This window comes from Thamnophis elegans, chromosome 6 (assembly GCF_009769535.1).
Source record: "Thamnophis elegans isolate rThaEle1 chromosome 6, rThaEle1.pri, whole genome shotgun sequence".
NCBI classification, from domain to species: domain Eukaryota; kingdom Metazoa; phylum Chordata; class Lepidosauria; order Squamata; family Colubridae; genus Thamnophis; species Thamnophis elegans.
In genome coordinates this window covers 18,636,303-18,655,949 of record NC_045546.1, presented here as the reverse complement: position 1 = coordinate 18,655,949, position 19,647 = coordinate 18,636,303, and the positions used below count along the sequence as shown (strand labels likewise).

The window sequence follows — 19,647 nt, the reverse complement described above, 5'->3', positions numbered from 1 at the left end:
TGTATCTAGCCATATTGATCATTAAAGTTGAAAAAATATTTTAAAAAAGAGGTCCCAGTGTAGAATAATGGCTTAAAACATTAATACAAGGTATTTTTTTCCTAATCAGCCACAGCTTGGAATAAACAGACAAAAAAATCCTGCATCTTTTTTGGGGCAAAATAAATGCTAACTTGCAAGCTAGCTGAAGAATTGAAAGTTGAGAGTTGAAGTCCACGCATTTTAAAGTAACCAAGTTTGAAAAATACTGCTTCTAGAACCATTTTATATGAAAACCTAGAATATTTTTAAAGTAACAATATCAAAATGAACAGGTGTAACTTTCTAGACCTTACTCTCTAACTATTGCTATCCATCTGTTTACCTTTGCCTTCATTACTTGTTAATCTTTAGATGCATTTTTGACCAGACTTTGCCTTCAAGATTCAACTCCAGATGCACCACTGCATATGTATCTCTGCTTCACCAATCACAATTTGAACTGGTCCCCACGTTTCTCCTTATCCATCTTCTTCAATAGTGGGTGAAACCCAGATGATAGTTTGCTTTATTTATTTATTTTAATAAATCAGGACTGCCTCAATTCACACAGGTTAAGGTAGCTCTTCCTAATCTGTATAGATTGCATGTGTAGTTCTCAACTCCCACAATCCCCCTCCCCGATATGGTTATTACAGGTTGTCCTCAACCTATGATCACAATTGAGCCCCAAATTTTTGTTGCTAAATGAGACATTTGTTAAGTGAGTTTTACTCCATTTTACAACTTTTCTTGCCACAGTCATTACGTGAATCACTGCAGATGTTAAGTTAGTAACACAATTGTTAAATGAATCTCATTTCCATAATGACTTTGCTTGTCAGAAGGTTGCAAAAGTTGATACCTGACCCCAGGGCACAGTCACTGTCATAAATATGAGTCGGTTGTCAAGGGTCTGAATGTTGATCGCATGACCAGAAACAAATAAGTCACTAACTTTGGACGGTCACTAAATGGCCGTCAAGGACTACCTGTATTCAAGAGTTCTGAGAGTTGATGCACCCAGGTTGGGATGATTGTGTTAAGCTGTGGGAAGTTATCATCCAGCCCTCTCCCAGAAAAATGAAATATCCTAGGAAATATTGAAAAGGCAGAATATTTCTCTGGATGTGAAAAGAAAGAAACATGCTTTAAAAGACAGAATAGTTGCCTGTAGCTTCCTGTCCATCCACACTTCGTCAATAGGCCATTGAGAAGGCCAGACTAGCCCACTTTACATAATAAAGACTTCCCCACTGCAGCTGTAGGGGGAAGGGATATTACTCAACTCTCCACATGGCATCTGAGAACTCATCTATACCTGGATTCAAAACAGCCTAGAGAGTAGCCCCCTGCATGGCACCATGGGAGTCTGACAACCAATCAGAATACATTTCTTACACAGGAACAGGAAACAAAGAGGTGGGACTAAACAGGGTATAAAAAGCCTAGCAAGCCCCTCCTTCAGCCCTTCTCTCTTCTCCCCAACATTGAAATATGAACCTTTTCTGTTCAAGGATCAAGCCATGTGGCCCTGTCCAACAATAAACCATCTTTCCAAGCAGCCTCCATGTCTCCAGTATCTTCTTCCCCACTTGGAGCTGAACCCAGAAGGACATTTCTTTCAACAAAGCCATGACACAATATTTTACAAGCCGGTGATTGAGTTCACCTATGATATGCCAAATAGAACTTCAGGGTATTATGGCTCAGTTTCAACCATATCAATTTGACTTTTGCATAAGTCTCTTTGAATGTTAAAAAATAACAGCGCCTCTAAAACTTGTGCCACTGATCTGAAGCTACATTCACTCCTTTGGCTTATCTTCCCAGTATATTATCTCTCACAGCTTTACAAATGCGTCGGCCGGAGCCAAAGCAAACATTCTGTCCCGAAACCTTTAAAAAAGCAAATATTTGAGAAGGAGAAACGCAGCGACCCAGGGACACCTCAAGAAAGGGAGATCCCGCCCCTCTCCGAGTCAGCGATTGGCGCGTTCCGACTTTCGGATTCAAGCGCCAATGGCTGGGATAAGTCAAGCCAGCTGTCAATCGCACAGGTGTCTCTCTCGGGCAGGTCGCGGCTGGGCGCACTGACTACCGGTTTTAGTTCGCCCTATCCCGGTTCGCGTGAAAGAGCGAGCGAACTCCGGTCGTCCCGTCGAGTTCCTTATTCGCTTATCGGATCCGAGGCTGCGCTTTCCAGGCAGGGCGCGGCGGGCGATGCTGGTAACGCAGAGCGAGAGGCAAAGGTGAACAGCCCGGCCGACCTCCAGAGCGCCAAATCCAGAATGAGTCGGTCATCCCGCGGCATAGATCTGAGTTTCTTAAATGGCGAGGAAGCCCGACAGATCCTCAAGGTGTTGGAGCGGGACTCGCAACTCAAAAAAGCCGAAAAAGAAAGGCTGAGGTAGGAGATCCGCTCTTGCAATTCTGCACCAAACTAAATTCTTTGCAAACCTGTTGCGTTTCCCGAAATGTGGAAAGCTTCATCCTACCCATCTGGAGGGCAACACATTTACTTACTTACTTACTTACTTACTTACTTACTTACTTACTTACTTACTTACTTACTCACTCACTCACTCACTCACTCACTCACTCACTCACTCACTCACTCACTCACTTACTCAGTTAGTTAGTTAGTTAGTTAGTTAGTTAGTTAGTTAGTTAGTTAGTTAGTTTGTCAACCTTGTACGGGATAACAGGTATAAGCATAAACATGGACATGAACACTGGAAATAGGTACCAGTAAATGGGGGCAATAGGACAGGAACGGTAGGCACACTGGTGCGCTTATGCACACCCCCTTACAGACCTCTTAGTAAAGGGGTGAGGTCCAAGCTAGACAGTTTAAGGTTAAAGTTATGGGGGTTTGAGGATGTAACAACAGAGTCGGGTAGTGCATTCCAAGCATTGACCACTCTGTTGTCAGTTTGGAATTTGTTGTCAATTTCATTTGGAAGGAGACGTCCTTCCCGAGAGGCATTGGGCAAGAGATGCTGTCTAAATCTTCATGCTCCTTTTAGGATATGGGGTAACGGCTGTTTGGATCTCACCTTGATCCTTCCTGAGCATTGGAACATTAGTTCATCTGTTTTTTTTAATATATATATTCCTGAGCCCCAGGTGCTTTTTCACAGCTGTAGGTTGCTTCATTCTGACTTGGGCGTAGATTTAGTTCCCGGATTTCTCAGGTGGCACACATTTCCTTTACAAGAAAGACAAAATTAGAAAAGACTTAGAAAAGAAACCGGTTGGTCTTGAGGCAATACAGGCAGATTTCAGCTGCTGGGCAAATTGGTAGTATTGCTGGGAGTAAAAAACAGAGCAGCAGAGAAGTGAGGACAGGAACAGGTACTCTGATGGACGTATTCTGAGATGCTCGTTTTTCTACAGTAGTCCCAAAAGTTGAATTCAAATTATTTCCAGTCCACAACTCTTGTAGATTCCTGGTTGATTCGTATGAAGTTATATCTGTTTTTCTTAGACTTTTTAAAATGTTTGGACTGGTTTTTTTCTTTCTCTTCAGCACACAGGATAAAGGGAAGGGAAGGCACTGACTACATCCTGGTTCATCTGTAAAGGGTTTTTTTTTTTTTTTGGTACATCTTGGATATTTCAACAGAGCACTTCGATAAATTTATCTGAAGTAAACCCAGCTGAATATATTTGGATTAAAAATAATAGGATGGTGTATTAAATGGCCTTTTACTACTAGTTTATAATAGACGACTAGCCTTCAAACATTGAAAATAAGTATTTCCATTTTCCTTTGTGACAGCGCCTTAAGCTTTGTTCCCAAGGAAAGGTCTATTCTGATGCTCCCTTCACTGGAGAAATTGAAAACATCACTGCCTCCCAGCAATTCATCTCATGAGCCAGCTGCATGCATATATAAGCATTACAAAACATCCTACCTATTAGCATCAAAAGTCAAATTTGGGTCAGCTGAATGGAATCATAAAACTGTTTTACTGAAATTGTATCATAGAAATCCTCATAAATAAGGTTTTCCATATAATTCTCACTTCGATCAGGAGACTCAGCTGTGATAGCGCCGTATGAAAACGAGTCTTGTCAATTTCAGTTTATTTCAGGATATGAAATAAGTATCTGATTAAAAGTTCAAGTATCTTGATTAAAATCACAGGCTTCCTGTGTCCAACTCCTAGTTTCATTGTTTGAATTTCTTTTCAAACTAAATCTATAAGGCAGGGCTGTCAAACTTCCAGCCTGCGGACCAGATGCATCACGCGCTGGCCACGCCCATGCTCGGTTTAGCGAAGGGGGGGAAAGTCCCAATATGTCATGTGACGACGCCATGACGACACGAGTCTGACACCCCTCCTCTAAGGAAACTCCCAACACATGTTTGAGCTTCTTCCGCTACAATACGCTCATTTGTTTTTAGCTATTAGCATTTGTAATACACACTATACAGAGAAATTGAGTACAGATAGTCCTCGGCTTACAACGGTTCATTTAATGACTGTTCAAAGTTACAATGACACTGAAAAAAAGTGACTTATGACCTTTTTGCACACTTACGATCACTGCAACATCTCTCATGTGAACAAAATTCAGATGCTTGGCAACTGATTCATATTTATTACAATTGCCATGTCCCAGGGTCATGTGATCACTATTTGCGACCTGAAAGCAAAGTCAATGGGAAAGCCAGATTCGCTTTACAATCATGTCACTAACTTAACTACCGCCGTGATTCACTTAACAACTGCAGCAAGAAATGTTGTAAAATTGGGCAAAACTCTCTTAACAAATGTCTCCCTTAGCAACAGAAAGTTTGGGGTCAATTGTGGTCGTAAGTCGAGGACTACATATATACTTGCAAGTTGAAAGATTTGAGGCTGAGTTTTGTGACGCTAATTTTCAAAATGTTTCCTTTGTCTCTGGTACCTGTTTGTATGTTAAAGACATCATATCATCACTTGAAGGGTGCATAAGGTTAATTTTCTATACCATGTAGAGTCTGGATGAAACAATTTATAAATGTTATGAATAAATATATAAATAAACTTAGTATTGGCTCCTAACAAGACAAAGTGAAGCTGTTGACTGAACATAGACTGCTTTGTTTCTGGACTTCGTTTTGTTTTTAAAATTCCTCCGAAGCGCTCTAATTCTTTCTTTAGGGGACTTTGCTCTATAGCTTGCCTATTTAAATTCCAAAGAATTCAGTTGGGTTATTAGCTAATGGAATGGGATTATTTAGTTACATGCCCTCGTATCCTAAATCTCATGTACAGAATATTATGAGTTATCCCAACTTAAACATTAAGATATTTACATTAGATATTTTGTTTTTATACTATGTTGACTCTTCATAGTCTTTCTCATAGAATGTGCTATGTCCACATAGTTTTTCTGAGTGCTGTGGAAGTATTGTTCTTCCCTTTCCAATGTAGCATCTTGCAAATATGTTAAAGCTGCATCTCTGAGAATTCAACTATGCTGCTTGTAATTTAGGGAATTGTCATCCCAATATATTTGGCTGGCTGGGATATTCTGGGAATTGAAGTCCATAGGTCACAGGAGTGTTCTTGGAGCCAACATTGGACATCCACTAGAGAACATAAATACTAATGGAACTCATCATGGATAATATTGATTTTACATATTCATTTTTGATAATACTCCTTGTCAATATCTACCCTAGGGAGTTCACTAAAGGGTCTTACATAGCATTGACCCCCTGAGGGCTTCTTAGGAGGAGAAAAGTGTTCCAAGCTTTTTGTGAAGGAGGGGCAGGCATGATTTTATAAATTCACTTTGCAGGTATTAATATTGCTATTAATTCCCTCTTCCTTTTTCTGCACTCCAAGATATCTACATGGAAATTTAGGTAAATGGGATTTAGACCGATCAGCCAATCTTGACAATTTTACCTTTCTTTATTAAAAAGTAATTTTTTTTTTTAATTTTAAAAATGCTGCTTACAGATTTGATGAGAAATGAATACACGCACGCACACACACACACACACACACACACACACACACACACACATATATATATATATATACATTCTCAACATATATTAAAGTTGAACAGAATTTCCTGGTTCTCAAATCATTGTTTTTGGTTGCTAGAAATCCAAAATCCACTAACTAGAACCAGAGCAAAAAACAAAAATACATTGTAGAATTGAGAAAAAAAGAATAGGCTGCTACTTAAAAATTCTTAGCCCATAAAAAATTAAGTTTTTCTGAGCTTTTTTTCATTTCCACAGTCTAGTCTAGGTGGCAGTAAAATATTATTTTTTGAACAGTTGGGTAGCTGCAATATCCTGGAAAAGATCAACTTGTATATCTTCTACTACCTTCTATCTCTGTTCAACAGCCTAAAGACCATAATCCATCTGCCTCATATATTATAATAAGCTTGGCCCATAGAATAGTGTGAAGGCCCGCCAGTGGCCAGCAGAGCTGGCAGCAGATTTGGACAGTGAGGAAGTTGGGGAGGAACATGGACCAGTCCTGGAGTCTGGGGAAGGCTCTGATGAGGACTCTGTGGCAGAGGCAGAGAGGGGTCCAGAGCGGTATGCCAGGTATCAGCTACCTTCAGAGTCAGACATCAGTGAGGCAGACGAACAGCTGGAGCCTGTTCCCAGTGTGTGCATACACAGTGTTACCAGACAAAGGGAACAACTAAAGAACGGGTTGACATGGGAGTAAGGCCAGACGATGAATGGCCCCTCCCAGAGGAAATAAAAGAGGAGAAAAAGGGGAGTGGAGTTTGCAGGAGACGATTAGTTCACTAATTAGACTCCTGTCAGCTCTTCAAACCAGATAAGGTCTATGACCATAAATCCTCCTTCGAAAGACTTTGCCGGCTGTGAATGAGAAGAATTCACCGTAAATTAATAAAAGGAGTTTTTGCCTGGACCAGGAGTTTCTTTCATGCTCTTGAGAAGCCTAGGTGAGAACAAATAGATTCTCAAATCTACTGCCTCCAGATATGCTGGATTTTAAGTCCCCCAATTCTCAGGCAACATGGCAGCCCAAAGTTTTGAATGGTCAGCGTGGCAGCAAAATAACAGATTAAAACTAGCTTTGATTTAGCAAGTATTTGCTAGTGCTGATTAAGTTCACATGTTTGAACACATTTAATTTGAATGTGCCCTTATTTAATTTGCTAATATCTATCATTGAAACAAAGGGAGTTTTTTGAAAGCATTTAATTCACAAACCTCAACTTTTCTCCTTATCCTTATGGAAATTAATGGCTTAGCTTGGAATTTAATTAGCAGCAATATCCCAAGGCAAATGGAAATTGGCCTTTTTGTGTACGACTATACCTTGATTTCTTCCCATTAGCATAAAAAAATAAATTGCACACACAAAAATGCTGTTATGCCACTCCTCTTCCATGTCCAGGATTGGGGGGTGGGGGGGGATGGAAGGATCATAAGTGTTAAGGACCAGATGACTGCAAAGAAATATGATCCTTCCACCACCCCTATCATGTCAGAATCAATCCTTCCTCCCTACCATCCCATCATTCTGCCAGAGTCAATGAAGCTTCTTGGATGAGAAGCAAAACATCTTCAAGAAAAAAAACAAGAAAATCCAGTTGCCTCCTGAAAAAGCACCTTTGGGACATCAGTCTAGTGGTTAAGGCACTGGGCTAGAAACCAGGAGACTGTGAGTTCTAATTCTGCCTTAGCCATAAAAGCCAGCTGAATGGCCTTGGGTCAATCACTCTCTCTCAGCCCAACAATATGTGTTTACTCAAAAGTATCTCAATGGCATTTATCCCCCCCTAGTAAGCAAGTACAACAAGGATATACATCCTAAAGCCCATTTAAAATTCTAACTTACAAGCTGCCTTGCATAAATTTGTAGGCCAAATTCATCTGGCGGATACCAGATTGGAAGATTACAATAGAGACAATAAGTTGCCTAACTAGACTACATGTAAGGTATAAATTAAGCAGTGTTGTGGTGTGTGCAGATAATCATATGAAGATCATTGTCTTTTATCTCTAATCACAAGCATGTAAATATTCCAATTATGCCACCTTTTTTAAAGAACCTCTAGGCTTAATGAGACTAGTTGTTAACCACAGTAATGAAATTAATTCAGTCTTCAGTTGAACAGATACTGCTTTGTACCAACTAGTCTACGGAAGTATTAGAAGGGTGTTTTCAGGCTATTTGTTTTTATTTAAACTTACGTGTAAAGGTGGAGTTCCTCTCCCTGATATTCAGGCTGATTATAACTTCTCTGAGCCAATGGTGGAAACAGATGATGTAACTGTACATTAGTAGACTATTGTTTCACATCGCAGTTCATTTTGCAATGAACATTTCTAGAGTACTATTAATTTCCCTCCCTGATGAATCAGTTTTAAGTGTGCCTAAACCACATTCATTTAAACCAGGTTAAAGAGCTAGTCCATTGTAACCGAATTTCTGGATTAGGATCATGCCCAAATTAAACTTTATAGGGAGTCCTTGATTTATGACCCTAATCAAGATAGGAATTACAATTGTAAATTGTGTTGCTGTTAATCAGGTCATCGCGTGACCCATCCGATTTTATGATATATTTTTTTGTGGTGAACAAACTAAAGCAAATCGTTATGAACATTAAGCAAATTTGCTTAAGTTGTTAAGCAAACACAGTCATTAAGCAAATGCCGTGGTCATTAAGTGAGCTTGTTGCAATGAGTGTTTTTTTCTAGAAAGCAGAATTAAATGCTAGTTTCTGGGGGAGGGAGTAAATCGTGGTCACGTAACTGTAAGACGCTTATAAACATCCATAAATGCAGGCCAGTAGCCAGCCACCCAAGACACAACCATGTGATCATGAGGGGAGGGGTAGCCATGAGAACTTTAAATTTGGGTTGTAAGTACCTTTTTTGGGTCCATCATAACGTCAAAACGGTTGCTAAGCAAGGACTAACTGCAATTACCTAAAGTTAGTCTCTGAGCAGATCAGATTAACAGATTCACAGAGTTGGAAGGGATCTTATAGCAGTGGTGAAATACAATTTTTTTACTACCGGTTCTGTGGGTGTGGCTTGGTAGGCGTGGTATGGCTTGGTGGGGGTGGCTTGGTGGGGGTGGCTTGGTGGGCATGGCAGGGGAAGGATACTGCAAAATCTCCATTCCCACCCCATTCCAGGGGAAGGATACTGCAAAATCTCCATTCCCACCCCATTCCAGGGGAAGGATACTGCAAAATCTCCATTCCTACCCCATTCCAGGGGAAGGATACTGCAAAATCTCCATTCCCACCCCATTCCAGGGGAAGGATACTGCAAAATCTCTATTCCCACCCCATTTCAGGGGAAGGATACTGCAAAATCTCCATTCCCACCCCATTCCATGGGAAGGATACTGCAAAATCTCCATTCCCACCCCATTCCAGGGGAAGGATACTGCAAAATCTCCATTCCCACCCCATTCCAGGGCAAGGATACTGCAAAATCTCCATTCCCACCCCACTCGGGGGCTAGCCAGAAGTAGCATTTGCCAGTTCTCTGAACTACTCAAAATTTCTGCTACTGGTTCTCCAGAACCTGTCAGAACCTGCTGGATTTCACCCCTGCCTTATAGGTCATCTAGTCCAACCCCCACTCAAGCAGGGGACCCTACCCCATTTCTGACAAATGGCAGTCCAGTCTCTTCTTGAAAGTCTCAAGTGATGAAGCCCCCACAACTTCCAAAGGCAACTTCTGTTCCATTGGTTGATTGTTCTCACTGTCAGAAAATTTCTCCTTATTTCTAGGTGGAATCTCTCCTTGGTCAGTTTCCATCCATTATTCCTTGTCTGGTCAGCTTAGCCAGCGTGCCTTCTGAACTGGAACAGAATATAATTTAAGGTTCATCTTTTCTTCTGGCCTCCAACACAAGAATTAAGAGCCTCCCTCCATTTGGATCATCTCTGCATTGTTTCTTTTCATCTACTCTAGGGATGCACAGAACAGTGAAACAAGAGTTCCTAATGGAAGAAAGCCAGGCTTACACTGAGCCCAATACAAATTGTATAACTTTGCGGGGGGGGGGGATTACCCTCCTGCCCTATATTACAAAACTACCAGCATTACAGGTAGTCCTCGACTTACAACAGTTCATAAAGTGACCGTTCAAAGTTACAACGGTTCTGAAAAAAGTGATTTATGGCCATTTTTCACACTTACAACCTTTGTAACATTCCTACGATCATGTGATCAAAATTCAGATGCTTGGCAATTGGTTCATTCTTATTACCGTTGCTGGGGCCCAGGGTCATGTGATCACCCTTTGCAACCCTTGGACAAGCAAAATCAATGGGGAAGACAGATTCACTTATCAACCACATTACTAAATTATCAACTGTAATGATTCACTTAACAACTGTAGCAGGAAAGGTCGTAAAATGGAGCAAAATTCACTTAACAAATGTATCCCTTAACAACCGAAATTTGGGGACTAATTGTCATCATAAGTCAAGGACTACCTGTAGATACTTCTTTCCAGAAAGTTTTTCTCTCCAAAATATGGTCGTTTGAGGAATCTGGGTTCATTTTTTTGTTATTGCATTTGTTTGTTTCTTGGCTATACATAATATTCCCAGGTTGTCCTCGAACACCGAAGATCAAAAGCATCAACACTTTTCCAATCATGCTTCTTCAAAGTCCAACTTTTGCTTTCATAGAGTATTTAATAGAGGAAAAACCTAATGGGATGCAATTATTCTCTCTCTTAAATTGGTTATGTTAAAGTTATTGAATGGTTTCATGAAAAGGACTGAAATGTTCTATAAATGTTCTATAAATATCCAGTCAATTGTGTTATTTTATATATTGGTTTTTAATTGCAAGCTGCCCACAGTTGTCTTAAGAGTAGGGTGGGCTCCAGATGTAATAAGTGTGGGGGAAACAAACCCTAAGCATAAATGAAGATTTATTAAATGTCAACTATGAAGGCAAAACATGAGAATGTTTTCATCCCTTGTAATAAACTTTTATTTCATTAGAAAGCTGAGTAGCAGACAACAAAAAATGTATTACAATAATAACTATCTTTCTTTCCCTCACTTACACCGTTTCAATAAACAAGCATTAGGAAGCAATTATCTCCAGGGATTTGAGAGTATTATTAGTCCAACTTGATTTGAACCCACAAGTTAGGCAACTGATGCTTCTTGTTTATCCGTGGTTTTATAATACATACTAATTCCCCGCCCTCTACCTTTTGTTATAAGACTTAACAGGATCTTCTTATCTTCCTAGGTCTCATTTCTTACAGTAACTTTATCACTTTCCTTTGGTGCTTTAACACTTCATTATCTCATTATGGCATAAAAGTTGTACCTAATCATATGTTCCTTGTGTTCCCTGAAAATAAGACAGGTCTTATTTTCTTTTGACCCCCGAAATGAGCGCTTGGCCTTATTTTCGGGAAGGTCTTATGATTTTTGAGGTGCAGGAAGCAGCAAGTGTGATCACCTCATGGCTGCTGCTGTGTTGCAATATTTGGGGGGGAGAGCTTATTTTGGGGGGGAGGACTTGTTTTAGTGCATGCGCTCAAAAGCCCAATTGGATTTATTATCTGGGGAGGTCTTATTTTTGGGAAAACAGGCTACTCTACCTTACAGTAGCAGTCCTCGATTTAACCACTTATCGCGTAGTAATCATTCAGAGTTACAACGGAACCCCCCCCCAAAAGGTACTTATGGTCCAATTTTGAGGTTCTGACTGGTGTCCCCAGCAGTCACGTGACCATAATTTTAGTGCTCAACAACTGACCATATATATAATCATTTGCAGCTCCTCACATTAGCACTACTGTCCCTACTCTCATAAACTGACTTTTGAGTTTTCTTTCCTTTTTCAGAAAAGAAGAATAATTTTCCAAGTCTACAAATCTTCTTTCTGCAGTTTCAAAAAAAAAAGAGAGAGAAGAGGCATAGATAGATTATTTGTCAGAGTGTTTCATTTATAGTGCGCAGTTTTCTGTGAACCCAAAAAATTGGAAGTATTAACTATTTACTCAAAAATTGAGTAAATCCTGGTTAAAAATCATATGCAGAGAAGTTAGTCATAGTTAAGATTGTAACATGAATGTAACCATTACATCAAATGTTTTATTTTCCCTCTATGTGCATCATAAGGTCAGTTCAGATAGGATGTACATATCAATCTCCTCTTTAAAGATGGTACATGGCAATGTGTTGGGCATCCCCAAGCGGTAGCCACCAGTGTCAACTTGCAAAGCATCCTTGGCCTGCTCTCGAGTTGCCATAGGAAAGGGGGGATGGGAAACCGATGAAACAGCATGGCAGCAAAAGACAGATGCACATTCCAGACTTATCTCTCTCAAGGCTGTATCCCAGGGTTACTTACACCGGCCAGATAGGAGTGATCTCTACAAACCGTGAAATTGCCCCGTTGGTGAATGTGATTGACACACCCTGGGGGAAGGGGGCAACAGGGTTATGATTGGGGCCATAAATTATGTGGGGTCATAGCTGGCTTCACTTGGGAATGTGCCAACATGAAGCTCTTAAAAATAATGGGTTTCTTTTGAAGCTTGGCTTGAGGCTCATGATTTAATTAGGGCATGCCTAGGAACCCTGACAACCATTTTAATGATGGTTCAAGTTTTTGGAAAGCCGATGAAATGAAAGTGATAAGGTGCCCATTCTCTGCTTACTTCTGCAGTTAATTCAATAGTTGATTTTTCTGGCCCTAGTTGACCAATATCTCTCTCTCTCTCAGGAAGGAGAGCTGAGATCTATCTGTTTCTTTCTGGTTGCTCTTTCTGCTTCTTCACTTGCAAAAGATTGAAGAAGAACTAACAAGAAATATGATGACATTGGAGCCAGAAGTTCTAAGACTGGTGCCATGGTTCCTAAGCTACAGAAAACCCTTCATGCTCTCTGAGCTTAGTTGTTTTCTTATAGACATTCATTACTGGGTAACGTCTACTAGCACTGATGATGTTACCTAGTTTAGGTAATGAAATGTTTGCAAGAAAACAACCAAGCTCAGAGAGCACCAAGGACCCCACATTTCAACCCTGAGTTACAAATATTCTCCTTTATTAGATAAAGTCTTTCTTATTTCTCTGGTCCTAGACAGATGAATTGGACAATCAATTGCATCACACAATCTAATTTGAATATGTAGTGACAAGAGTTCTCTACTTCCTGAAACCCATTTTCTGTGGATCTCATTTTTGAGAGGAGAAGATAAGAGGTACCATTTTCCATCAAAGTAATTATCTATCTACAGTCATTACGGCACATTAGCACAGTCAAGAAATAAGGTGCTGGTAAAATGTGTAATAATTATGTTGGACAGGGATTGTTATTTTTTTGTCTGTAGCTAAAGAGAGAAGGAAGGTCAATTAGAAACATCTGTGAATACTTAGCACCTTATTATTGTATTCTAATTACAGTGAACATAATGTATATATTGAGTCATTAATTGTTGCTGAGTAAAATACTCCCTTGCCTTGGGAGTATTGATCACATTAGTAATTAGTGGAATGAAATTTAGGGATTTTAAAAAGTTACTAAAATAGATAGATGGTTACTGGATTCGCACATCATATTCACACATAAATAAGGTTTGCTTGATTTTGACATAGCCTATTATAAAATCTAGCCATGGGTTTGTAAGCCATGCATGTAAGCCATGCTTACATATGATATGAATCCATCCAGTGGTGGCTTCTCAAAAAGCTTTGATGAACCAAATAATGCTTTATCCCTAGCCAGGAATTGCAACCATTCAGTTAAAAGCCCCTCTGAAATCAGCAAGATTCCTTTTAGGTCAGACTCGTCATCAAATGAGCTACTTTAAAATTTTGAGCAAAGCATTGGGTTTGAAGTGTACTTGAGTTTGACACCCCTGTTTTACCCTGATGGTTTTTCTCTTTTTGTGGAATGTGAAATTTAGATGTCCATTTCTGGGCATTGGTGGGTCTTACACACCAGGAGCCTTGTTGGGGGGAAAAAAGACAAAATCCAATGTCCTTCCAATAAATGAAAAACTTCAAAAAAAAATCAATGCCCTTATGAGAACAAAAAAATGGCAAGTGATCAACGATCACATTCCATTTAATTTTTGTGCTACTACTTGAACATGTAGAGGATGTGATCTTGCTTGTTCAGAAAAGCAGATGAAAACACTTCTTCTTTGGGGTAAAGATCCTCTTTATGTAGGAGAAAGATCAGCAGATCAGGTGTGAACAAATAAAAGATTTCTGAGCAACTGCAGTGATCGTTTCTAAACAGTGGTAGATCAATTAAAAAGTTGACAAAAATCTCACGCTAGGAATTCTTGCCTTTTTGTCTGGAAACTCTTGATATCCCATAACTGCGGGAGCAATTTGGACGATGAAACTTGATGGATAATTCTGCATTCTCAAATCTAACACTTACCCTTTAGCAACTTGTTAAAACATTTCACAGACTCTGCTTGGCAGAAGAATTTAATCAGCCTTTGCTCCTGCCCAGGGGTGGATCTGCAAAAGTTAACTGGGAAGATAAAATATTTTGAGTTTAATGCATCCAAAATCGCAGGTTAGGGGATAATAACAGTCCTTCCCCAAAAGAGAAGGGGAAACGTAAGTGATCTGACAGTGAATTGAGCCATAGCTTTAGGGTAAATGAACACAATAAACAACTATTAAAAAAATCACAAGGGACAATAGCTTAAAAGCACCAAAGGCAGTCATTGGGTTGGAAAATGACCTTGTTAATAACTTTCAGCTAGAAAGGGAGTTAAGAAGTACTCATATAATACAAATTCATGAGTTCAATTCCTCCCCCCTTTTATAGCTGGAATGCATGAAATATAAATATATGATCCTCTAGTGTCATCTTATTAAAGTTTTATTTGCTAAAGTAGTTCTAGACAACTTTTGCTTAATTGTAGTTTACCATACATAAGCAACATAATAGCAGCAAAAGCAGCAAACATATTTGGATTCTTGGAATAGAGATCCATGAATCTTGGAGCATGATCTGTTGGTCATTCTGAAAGATTAGATTTCTGGTAGCTCTATTGTGTTTTACGGATTTTAGGATTTGATATTCTTTCCTCCATTTTCTTAACCCAGGTTATGTGTAGAAAGTCAGCACCTACCCCCAAAAGAAGGAAATATTTGGGGAAATATTTAAAAAGGCAGAATATTATATTTTTCTAAAGGAGAAATGGGAAAAAAACACGGTCTTAAAGACAGAAAGCAGACTGAGTTTTTCTTCATCCCCAGCAGATATTTTGTGCCCATTAAGAAAGATTGGCTCAGCCTATTCAGAAACCAGGCCCAGTTTCCCTGCCCCAAGCAGAAACCGAGGGGGCCAGCTTTTAGAAATGCAGATTTGGTAATCCATTTAGAAAGACTGGGTCAAGAAAGAAACTCAGATAAGCAACAAACAAGCTTGATAAAATTAGCTCAAACACCTAGGATTTGCATTTTCTCTTTTGCCTATAGAGCCAGCTATGACCCCTACATAACCCCTACATGACCCCCATAGGGATCTGAAAACAGCCAATAGAATATTAAAGGACATGTTCTTGCACAGGAACAGGAAGCTCAACTACAAAGCCCAAAGAAGGTATAAAAACCACCCGCTCTCAGCTCCATTTTGTCAGCTGTCCAGAATCACATGTGGTTCTGTTTCCTCAATAAACCATCTTTCCAATCAGCCGCCATGTTTCCAGTGTTTTTCTCCCAGCTTGGAACTGAACCAGATGGATATTTCTTCCCACATATGGATGTAGAAAATTCTACACCACTCAAAATCACCTTGATTGCAGCAGCTTATAAATAAATGAAATAAAATAAATAAAACTGAGGAGAGGATCAAGAAAAACCAAATGTGAAGTTGCCCCAAGGCGGTGTTTCTCATCCTTGGCGATTTGAAGATGTGTGGACTTCAGTTCCCAGAATTCCCCAGTCTGCGTGCATGAAAGCTTTGGCCACACATGTCCTTTGCCACTTATGACTCAACTGTGTTTCAATTAAATAGGTGGATGGATCCTAATTGCACATAGGAAAGGACGACATTCTTTCCATCCACAAATTACTAATGTGCTACTAATTTCCTTGGGTTAGACATGGGTCAGGATCACTGTTTACAAATGAGGATAGTCTCAGTGCATGGACTGTGATTTGTCCAGTGAGCATTTTTAAAACAAAGATGGTATGTTGAAAAACGAACCACACCTAAGAGATTGTTTGTTCTCATAAACTCCAGTTGCATTTCTGTAGCTCTGCACCCTCAGGGTGGGGAGTAGAGAAATTTATAGAGAATTATATTTATTCCTCTACAGAAGGGCTGCGTAAAAAGGAATGTGATTAGGCAAAGGAGCAGATTTTTAAAAAAATAAAACATCAAGAATTAACTATTTTTTGATAGTTGATTTCCTTGCTTGTTTTGAAAGAAGAAAAACTCCATATAGGAAAAAAAAAAAAGCAGTTGGCTGGATCTCTTTAAAAAACAACAACCAAGGAACAAGGAACTATTATATAAGCTTTATTTAGCCCAAGTAAAATCTAGTACTGTAGCTCCAAAATTAGTTCATCTGATTCTGAATTAGTCAAAATCTGTTTTTAAAAGATGTTGCTGAATCCTGCTGGAAGCATTCATGGTGTTTCCTTTATGAAGAAACTAAACGTTCTTCCAAAATTCTGTCAAAATCTGACCAGATTATCTGAAGGACCGTCTTTTGCCGGTCGCATCTTCCTGACCCGTCAGAGCAGGGAGGCAGTGAATGCTGCAGATCCCATCCCCGAGGGAGATACACCTGGTGGGACCCAGAAGAAGGGCCTTCTCCGCGGTGGCTCCCTCCCTCTGGAACATCATTCCCCCCGAGATTAGAACAGCCCCCCCCTCTAATACTCTTCCGGAAGGCGCTGAAGACCTGGTTTTGCCAGCAGTCCTGGGGAACCCAGAGAGGGATGGAGCCCATTAAATGACTCATCTGATCTGCTGTCCCTGGGGTGGGGGTGGGGGGAGTGATTTTATTATATTATATTAATTTATTTGTTCCTTTTTATTAGTTTTATTGTTTTAAATGTGGTTTTATATTCTGTAAGCCATGGGCGAATAGGTGACAATATAAATTCAATAAATAACTCAATCTAATAGTGGAGAGTGAGGGAAGCTGAGTGGGTAGAAAGCGATCAAAGTGAATATTATTATTATTATTATTATTATTATTATTTATTTGTCTTGTATGCCGCCCACTCCCGGAGGACTCCGGGCGGCTCACAAAAGACAAGGGAAAGGGGGGGAATGAGACAAAGACAACATATTAAAAACAAAACCAACATTCACAATTTCCGTGGAGGTAGATGCTTCTCAGCTCCGCCCAGCCTGCTGGAGCAGCCAGGACTTGGTGGCTTTGCGGAAGGCTGGGAGGGTAGTAAGGGTCCGGATCTCAACAGGGAGCTCGTTCCAGAGGGCCGGAGCTGCAACAGAGAAGGCCCTCCCCCGGGGAGTCGCCAGCCGACATTGGCTGGCAGATGGAATCTGGAGGAGACCCAATCTGTGCGATCTAATTGGTCTGAGAGAGGTAATCGTCAGGAGGCGGTCTCTCAGGTACCCAGGTCCGATGCCATGTAGGGCTTTATAGGTAGCGACCAGCACCTATATTGTTAGATACAGGGGGAGCATTTGTCTTTCTCTCGCGCGCAGCAGTTCAAATGAAAGTCGACCCTGGAAAGGTCCAGTTGGCACTTTAATCAAAGGCTCTGCCACCTTTTCCACCAGTTATGTTGGACTTCAAGGGGCCTCATCCATTATCTTGCATGTCAGTGACAGCCCAATATATTTGGTGGGCAATAGATTTGAGGAAAGCTGCCATAGGAGATTCAGTAGGAGAAGCAGAGTATAGGAGGAGAGGCAGATTATTAATTATTTCCATTTTGTGATCTTGGTACTTAACCTTGCATATATCTGAGGCTAACATAAAGGTAAAGGTTTCTCTGCCCAGTTGTGTCCAACTCCAGGGTGGCGCACAGAACACTGTTACCGTCCCACCGAAATGGTACCTATTTATCTACTCACATTTTCATGTTTCCATACACTTCCCTAATTTGGACAATTCCTAGAGATCTGGGTTTCAAATCTTACACAGCTCAGTCAGAATGCCCATTGCTAAGAATTCTTCGGACTGAATACATTTTTCCCCTTCTTGGTCTAGCCCCCAAAGTTAGAATTTCCTCAGCTCTTTAAAGCGCTGAGAAGATCTGACCCCCAACGGGTTTTTGCCCAGATCTGTCAAAGTCAACTCAGGACTGCCACCTGCTGTGACCAGGTTAGCAAACTCTTTTAGCTTTTATTTTAATTAAATGTGATAGATAGTGTTTGTCAGTTTGCTCATATTTTCTTGAGTTTTTTTTTTTTCTTGATTGAGGGATTTATCATGGAGAGGTGATGCTGAAGGAGACTCTGTTAAGAGGTGATGAAACAAAGAGTCTAATTTTATTCTTAAAATTTCATGCCTGGCAGAAAGTTTATAAGAAGGTTTGAAAAATTTAGTTCTTTTTTTTCAAAAAGAGGAACATTTTTTTACAACATATGCTGTGTTTATATTGTCTATGTATTTCTCATAGGCACGCCAAGAATGTAGACTCATTATATTGATTATAGTAATAATATGCTGTCTGGAAAGTTAATGAAGTGAGAAAAAACATATATACTCCTGGTGAATCACCAGTCAGATATAATCTGTAACAAAGGCTCATTCCCTTCTTCTTTCTATGGCAGTCACATTTTATATTTAGTTTTTAACAATTAATAACTGTGTTAATTCTTGCATTTTGCTCAGAGATTTGTTCTTCTTATTGGAACCGTCCTTATCCATCAGATACAAGGATACAATTCCCATTATCCCAGTATATGAGAAAAATGGTCTGACAAATTTGAAATGTATTTTTTCATAGTTTCCTAATGGCAGAAGTATTTAATGCAATAATTTTTTGAAAAAATGTACACTGGAGACAAAAGTGGGATTGCTGTTAAACAAACTGTGACTTTGATGTCATGGTACAGCAGATTCAAGCCCTGTATAGATAATCCTTGACTTATAACCCACAATTGAACCAACATTTCTATTGCTAAGCAAGAGAGTTGTTAAGTGAGTTGTTCCCCATTTTATAACCCTTCTTGCCACAGTTGTTAAGTGAATTTTTTGCCGTTCTTAGATTAGTAACGTGGTCGTTAAGAGAATCTGCCTTCCCCATTGACTTTTCCTGTCAGAAGGTCGCAAAAGATGATCACATGCTCCCAGGACACTGCAACTGTCATAAATACATGCCAGTTGCCAAGCATCCAAATTTTGGTCACATGACCATGGGGATGCTGCAGGCATCGTTAAGTGTGAAAAACAGCAATAAGTCGCTTTTTTCAGTGCAGTTGTAACATTGAACAAAACAAACGATTGTAAGTCAAGGATTACCAGTATTGTTTTCTTGCCACACCTTTTAATGGGCCAAAATAAACCAATATATTAAACCATCGAGATCAGGGGTGTCAAAACTCGATTTCATTGAGGGCCGTATCAGGGTCGTGGTCGACCTTGGAGGGCTGGGTTGGCATGGCTGGGGTGGTCGTGGCCGGGTTGTCGCAGCTGACTGGGTGGTCATGACTGGGGTG

The 19,647-nt window shown here is 40.0% G+C and overlaps 1 protein-coding gene across 1 annotated transcript in view; it reads left to right on the top strand.

The window, feature by feature from the left end:
• The first annotated feature begins 2,136 nt into the window (after nucleotides 1-2,136).
• Nucleotides 2,137-19,647, top strand: part of EXPH5 (exophilin 5) — a 62,722-nt gene continuing 45,211 nt past the window's right edge. Inside the window, exon 1 of the mRNA XM_032219388.1 lies at nucleotides 2,137-2,428. Within this exon, the coding sequence (XP_032075279.1) occupies nucleotides 2,310-2,428 (119 nt within the window). The 5' untranslated portion in view covers nucleotides 2,137-2,309. The remainder of the gene's footprint in view (nucleotides 2,429-19,647) is intronic.